Raw genomic sequence first — 7,341 nt, forward strand, 5'->3', positions numbered from 1 at the left:
GTGTACAACATCCGGCCCCTAGCCTCCCCCCTTGGTGTACAACATCCAGCCCCTCGCCTCCCCCCTTGGTGTATAACATCTGGCCCCCTCTGTCTCGGGGTATAACATCCGGCCCCCTCACCCCAGGAATATAACATCCGGTACCCTCGCCCCTGGGGTATCACATCCAGCCCCCCGCCATGCCGTCTGCCTTTACTAACGTGACAGAATGGCTGGTGGTGCAGAGCTCCCTGATACCTACCAGCACAGTCCTGTAATATGAGCAACCAGGGAAACAAGTCTGTTTATGGCGTTGTCCTCCTAAGGGTATGTGCACACGTTGCAGATTCTCTGCGGATCCGCAGCGTTTTTTGCTGTGCAGAAACGCTGCAGATCCGCAATTGATTTACAGTACAATGTAAATTAATGAGAAAAAAAAAAATGCAGTGCACACTTTGCGGAAACGCTGCGGTTTAAAAGAAGTAGCATGTCACTTCTTTTTTGTGAATCTGCAGCGTTTTTGTACCCATTCCGTTATAGAAAACCGCAGGGGTAAAAAACGCAGCAAATCAGCAAGAAAACCGCAGCAAAAACGCACAAAAAACGCTGCGGAACCGCACAAAAAACGCGACAAATCCGCAGGTGCGTTTTCTGCCAGGAGAGGCAGAATCCGCACCAGAAATTCCTAAGCCTAATCCGCAAGGTGTGCACATAGCCTAAATATTCCTCCCGTCACCTGAGAGTGACATTATTGAGAAGTGGAAGTAACCGCAGGAACTCAGCCACAAAGGGGAGAATGCGTAACGTTATAGAGGGGAAGATGGGGGGCAAGGATTGTCACCAACGCTCTGCTGACTCCATGATTGTAGAGTCCAGACCATAAAAATATTGATGAACAGCATGAAGAAATTATTTATTACTTATGAGGCAATGAAAACATTTTCATCCCCTTCCCGTATTCCTCAGCCATTGATGGTATGAAGGAAATAAAATCATAAGAATGTATACAACAATATAAAAAAGGAGCCTTTGTGAAAGTGTCCATTCTCCGCAGAATATCCTTAGAACATCTACAAATTTCCAGGAGTAAATAGTTCATGTATTAAATAGGTTAGAACTTGTTTTGCTCTTCTGTGGCCGCATCATCTGTAAGATCCCTGAAGCCGAGTTTTTCCAGGGGCTCCTTTGCCATGAGTTGTCTGCAAGAAATACAAGAAAAATGCTTGTAACAGATTCCAGAAAACATAACTTCACATAAAAAATTTTTAAATGAGTTTTAAAAATACAGGGTGGGAAAAAAAACAAACAAACAAACACACTTTCTATGGGAAGTCCAACTAGTGGGGACCCTGGGCCTCTAGCCATGTTACAGGCATTAGAAACCATCCTGAAGGTCCCTATTAGTGATGAGCGAGTGTACTCGTTGCTTGGGTTTTCCTGAGCACGCTTGGGTGGTCTCCGAGAATTTGTTAGTGTTCGGAGATTTAGTTTTCATCGCCGCAGCTGAATGATTTACATCTGTTAGACAGGCTGAGTACATGTGGGGGTTCACTAGCAACCAGGCAACCCCCACATGTACTTATGCTGGCTAATAACTGTAAATCATTCTGCAGCGGTGATGAAAACTAAATCTCCGAACACTAACAAATACTCGGAGATCACCCAAGCGTGCTCGGGAAAACCCAAGCAACGAGTACACTCGCTCATCACTAGTTCCTATGAGTCCAGAAGAAATAGCTCCAAGAAGGCAAATGCTCAAATATCCGAACGATGGTGAAAATCAGGGGTGTGGAGTCAGTAAGCCAAACCTCCAACAATGACTCGTACTCCTCAATTTCCATGACACCGACTCCTACTCCACCATTATGGGCTCCAACTCCATGACTTCGAAAGGGCTGTGGAGTCAGTAAGCCAAACCTCCGACTCCAACTCCTCAATTTCCATGACACCAACTCCACCAAAATGGGCTCCAACTCCACGACTCCGAAAGGGCTGTGGAGTCAGTAAGCCAAACCTCTGACTCCAACTCCTCAATTTCCATGACATCGACTCCACCTCCTCAATTTCCATGACTCCGACTCCACCAAAATGGGCTATGATGACTCCGACTCCACCAAAATGGGCTATGATGACTCCGACTCCACAGCCCTAGTGAAACTGCTAAATAGCTTTATAAGTCACATGTGAAACCTGTTACAACCCCAGAGATGGGTCTTCATCAGATGCAAAACGAAGACCCTGCTCTGAGGTTGGAACGTGTTGTGCATTGCGGGTAACAAAGCTGCCCCATCGTGGCAAATTTTCATTTTTGCACTCATTTTTTTTTTATCCCCTTCTAAGAGGTAAAACTCTTAATTTTTCTAGCAACAATAACACACACTAACGAGTTATGCGTTTGAATGACATGATGCATTGTTTTCTGTGAAGCCAGAAAAAAAAATTCCAAGTGCAGTACACTAGCATAAATAAGTTATTCCAACAATATTTTTTGGGGTTTATGGTTTCAAAGCAATTATTAAGTAATAAAAGTTACCTGGCAATAAAATTCTTCATATCAGTACTATTAACGATGATGCCAAACTAGCATTTTTTTTTGGTTAAGCGGTGAAAAACAAAAAATGTAAAAAGTTGTAAAAAAATAAAATGTTGGTTTGTGCCTCTATTTTCTGACCTCTTTTTTTCTGTCAGTGGAGCTTACTAAGGGCTTGTTCTTTTGAACGTTGAGCTGACATTTTTACTGATACTATCTTAGGGTACATAAAGTATTTTTGATCAGTTTTTATTACATTTTTGGGGGAGATGTGCATTGATCGAAAAATGGCAATTCTGGGGTTTAGATTTTTTTTTTTTTGCTTTACAAATTAAATAATTTGATCTTTTGATTGAATAAGACTTTTGCCTATGTGGTGAATCCAAATATTTTACATTTGTCATTATTTTTAAGCAAATATAGTCAATTTGAATTCTTTTTTACACTATTCACTTTATTATTTTTGTCTCTATATGTGTCTTGAACCTGTAATTTATAGACAGATCTGTGATATACAAAAATACGTATTAACTAAATACCCTGTATTTTTTTCATTTTTTGACTAGCACTTGCTTATTTACTGTGACTTTTTTTTACAACAGAGTATTTTTGACCTTGCTGTGCTCTTTTTGTGTCTTCAAGTATTAGTATATGTTGTGAAACTGGTGCTCTCCTGTGAAGACAAGCCACAAGAGAACCAAGATGTCTCCATTGGGGGCCTTTAGTAGGCACCTGGCTGCCATAGTGGCCCCCCAGCACCTTTAGGTCATACCGCTTAGAGGCCAATCGGAGCCGGTTTACACTTCCACAAGGAACCAAACCATTTAAATGCAGCGGTCAGTAGTTGGCAGCAGCATATAAATGGTTAACCACAGGAATCAAAGCTAGCTTCAGTCACTCGCGTTACAGGCCGATGCCGGCTGTATAACACAGAACGTCCAGTCCCGGCTCTAAGGAAGACGATGATTCTGGCTGGGATAGAGCATTTTTTGATTTGTTCTCCATTGCTCCCGATGACTCTAACTTTTCGTCCAGGTCACATGAAGCATCACAGAAGCCGAACAAGAAATGGAGAAAAATTGCAGAGAACAGAGAAAATTAAGTAAATTTGCATTTTTTTTAAAAAATTGTCAGTATGTTGTAGGTTAATGATCAGACAACCCTTCCACTCTTCTATCACAGAGGACGCACCTTTCCATTCGACACTCCAAATATTCTTTTGACTCTTCCCGGCACAGGCTGCTCTGGAAGGTGTTCTCCCGTAAACACTTCATGAACTTCTCTTTAAATGGTTTACATTCTCCTGCAAAGAAAAAGCTTATGTAAAGAAACAGAACATGGACATAGGAGGACATTGATGCAACACTGGTTTTCAGCCTCCATCCCTAATTAAATCAGCGATGGAGGAGGACAAAGTTAGTTATCAGGAGGCGCATCTTGGGCTGCCCATGTGCCATGAACTGATGTCTACAGCAATTTCTGCTGCAAAGTATTATCAATCTTTCCAACAAGGTTGATTGAAAAAAGCCAGAGTGGTAGAGTTCTGCAAAATATGAAACTTTTTAATGCCAGGAAACCGGTACACGGCCCATTATAAATTTTCTCCATTGTGTTCAGCTGAGCAGATCATGGGGAGAGACGGAGGAGCTGCAGCTTCATTACTAACACAGCCGAGCAGATCAGGGAGAGACGGAGGAGCTGCAGCTTCATTACTAACACAGCCGAGCAGATCAGGGAGAGATGGAGGAGCTGCAGCTTCATTACTAACACAGCCGAGCAGATCAGGGAGAGATGGAGGCGCTGCAGCTTCATTACTAACACAGCCGAGCAGATCAGGGAGAGACGGAGGAGCTGCAGCTTCATTACTAACACACAGAGCAGATCAGGGAGAGACGGAGGAGCTGCAGCTTCATTACTAACACACAGAGCAGATCAGGGAGAGACGGAGGAGCTGCAGCTTCATTACTAACACAGCCGAGCAGATCAGGGAGAGATGGAGGCACTGCAGCTTCATTACTAACACAGCCGAGCAGATCAGGGAGAGACGGAGGAGCTGCAGCTTCATTACTAACACACAGAGCAGATCAGGGAGAGATGGAGGAGCTGCAGCTTCATTACTAACACAGCCGAGCAGATCAGGGAGAGATGGAGGAGCTGCAGCTTCATTACTAACACAGCCGAGCAGATCAGGGAGAGATGGAGGAGCTGCAGCTTCATTACTAACACAGCCGAGCAGATCAGGGAGAGACGGAGGAGCTGCAGCTTCATTACTAACACACAGAGCAGATCAGGGAGAGATGGAGGAGCTGCAGCTTCATTACTAACACGGCCGAGCAGATCAGGGAGAGACGGAGGAGCTGCAGCTTCATTACTAACACAGCCGAGCAGATCAGGGAGAGACGGAGGAGCTGCAGCTTCATTACTAACACACAGAGCAGATCAGGGAGAGACGGAGGAGCTGCAGCTTCATTACTAACACACAGAGCAGATCAGGGAGAGACGGAGGAGCTGCAGCTTCATTACTAACACAGCCGAGCAGATCAGGGAGAGACGGAGGAGCTGCAGCTTCATTACTAACACACAGAGCAGATCAGGGAGAGACGGAGGAGCTGCAGCTTCATTACTAACACACAGAGCAGATCAGGGAGAGATGGAGGCGCTGCAGCTTCATTACTAACACAGCCGAGCAGATCAGGGAGAGACGGAGGAGCTGCAGCTTCATTACTAACACACAGAGCAGATCAGGGAGAGATGGAGGCGCTGCAGCTTCATTACTAACACACAGAGCAGATCAGGGAGAGATGGAGGAGCTGCAGCTTCATTACTAACACAGCCGAGCAGATCAGGGAGAGATGGAGGCGCTGCAGCTTCATTACTAACACACAGAGCAGATCAGGGAGAGATGGAGGAGCTGCAGCTTCATTACTAACACACAGAGCAGATCAGGGAGAGATGGAGGAGCTGCAGCTTCATTACTAACACACAGAGCAGATCAGGGAGAGATGGAGGAGCTGCAGCTTCATTACTAACACAGCTGAGCAGATCAGGGAGAGATGGAGGCGCTGCAGCTTCATTACTAACACAGCCGAGCAGATCAGGGAGAGATGGAGGAACTGCAGCTTCATTACTAACACAGCTGAGCAGATCAGGGAGAGACGGAGGAGCTGCAGCTTCATTACTAACACACAGAGCAGATCAGGGAGAGATGGAGGAGCTGCAGCATGAGGGCTGATGTGCTATGTTCTAAACACACAGCTGTGGTCTCTATTGCACAGACTCACCCTATATGTCGAAAGTGCATGCTCAGGATGTCTGCACTGCTGGAGACAAAGTACCGCTACTAGTGTTGAGCATTCCGATACTGCAAGTATCGGGTATCGGCCGATATTTGCTGTATCGGAATTCCGATACCGAGTTCCGATATTTTTGTGATATTGGGAATCGGAAGTTCCTATAAGTTCCCAGTCATCTTCGGCGTGTGCGGTGCGCATGGTTCCCAGGGTCTGGAGGAGAGGAAACTCTCCTTCAGGCCCTGGGATCCATATTCATGTAAAAAATAAAGAATAAAAATAAAAAATATGGATATACTCACCCCTCCGAAGGACCCTGGCTGTCACCGCTGTGAACGTCTGCCTCCGTCCTTAAGAATGCTGTGAGTGAAGGACCTTCGATGACGTCACGGTCACGTGAGCGTCATTTTTTATGTCAGCTCGCATCCCCCCAAAAAATGGAATAAAAAGACTTATAAAAAAAAAAAAAAAGGGTTCAAATAATTTTTCCATGGCGATGTTCCCCTCGGTCAAGTCCAGGCCAGACTAATACAGGGGCCTATAACGCTCTCAATTCAGGCCAGGACTTAGAAATGGCGCAGACATGCTCATGTCACACTGGGCTCAGTCTAAGAATGAAGTGGCAGCATTTACCCAAACTGCAGCCAGTCAGATCACTGCTTTCATTTTCCAAAGGGACACTAAAAAAAGTAAAGTGGAATCCGATTGGCTGCTGCTGTACAGCAGTTTGGGGGGCGACGGATTGCAGTTCCCCACGTCTTGCCGCTAGAGGGAGCTGTATTGTGGTTATACGCCGGTCACCTCCAGTTTCGACGGTGCTAATCCTTCACATGGACTCACCGAGGTGATCCAGAGGAAAGGAGCCCTTGTCTGGAGGTCGAGGTTTAAAGGTTTTAGTCCCGAAGTTCATAGCGGTTGACATTTTTGCAGCGTAGAGCTCTTTACACTTCCTGTGACCTCTTCCAATATGGACGATCCTGAGCTCAAACACCTTTACTGCGCATGCGTAATATCTACTGCCAGTCCTTGTGACCGGCTTCATCCGTACTGCGCTTGCGTCAGCTCTTGATTATGGAAGCTTTATCAAACTGCTTGCGTCTTTTATCTGTGTGATTGCTTTCTGCTATCAGATCCGTTCTAGCATCAGCGGAAATAAATTTGCGTCAGGATAATTCCCTTGAAGTTATTTGTATTTGGTTGTGCAACTATCTAATATGACCACTAGATGGCGGAGTAGCAACATCATATAATTATACGAGAGCCAAATCAGGCGACCACAGAGACATTTGTGCAACTTGTCAGTAATTAATTAGGGTCAGGATTTGCTTATTTAAAAAAAAAAAAATAAAGCCAAACGCTCTTGTCAAATATTGTGAGCTCTACGGCCGGATCCAGGTATATTCGGGTCCTTGCCGTATCGTATCCTGAAGCTCGTGGGCAAAAACGCAAGCGGGGCCCCCAATAATTGCAGGTTTTTAGTAGGGAGCTTGTGGGCCCCCTACGCTCCAGGGCCTGAGTGCGATTTCAATCCCTGCACCTATA

The 7,341-nt window shown here is 45.3% G+C and overlaps 1 protein-coding gene across 1 annotated transcript; it reads right to left on the reverse strand.

Moving 5' to 3' along the window:
- Positions 1-873: 873 nt before the first annotated feature.
- COX19 (cytochrome c oxidase assembly factor COX19) lies at positions 874-6,796 on the reverse strand. Its single transcript, XM_069734270.1, has 3 exons — positions 6,640-6,796; positions 3,701-3,812; positions 874-1,178 (listed from the first exon to the last, which is right to left on the reverse strand). The coding sequence occupies exons 1-3, from the start codon at positions 6,719-6,721 to the stop codon at positions 1,091-1,093; spliced, it is 282 nt and encodes a 93-aa protein (XP_069590371.1). The 5' UTR covers positions 6,722-6,796; the 3' UTR covers positions 874-1,090.
- Between the last annotated feature and the right edge of the window lie 545 nt (positions 6,797-7,341).

The sequence above is a fragment of the Ranitomeya imitator genome, chromosome 7 (assembly GCF_032444005.1).
Source record: "Ranitomeya imitator isolate aRanImi1 chromosome 7, aRanImi1.pri, whole genome shotgun sequence".
Taxonomy (NCBI): domain Eukaryota; kingdom Metazoa; phylum Chordata; class Amphibia; order Anura; family Dendrobatidae; genus Ranitomeya; species Ranitomeya imitator.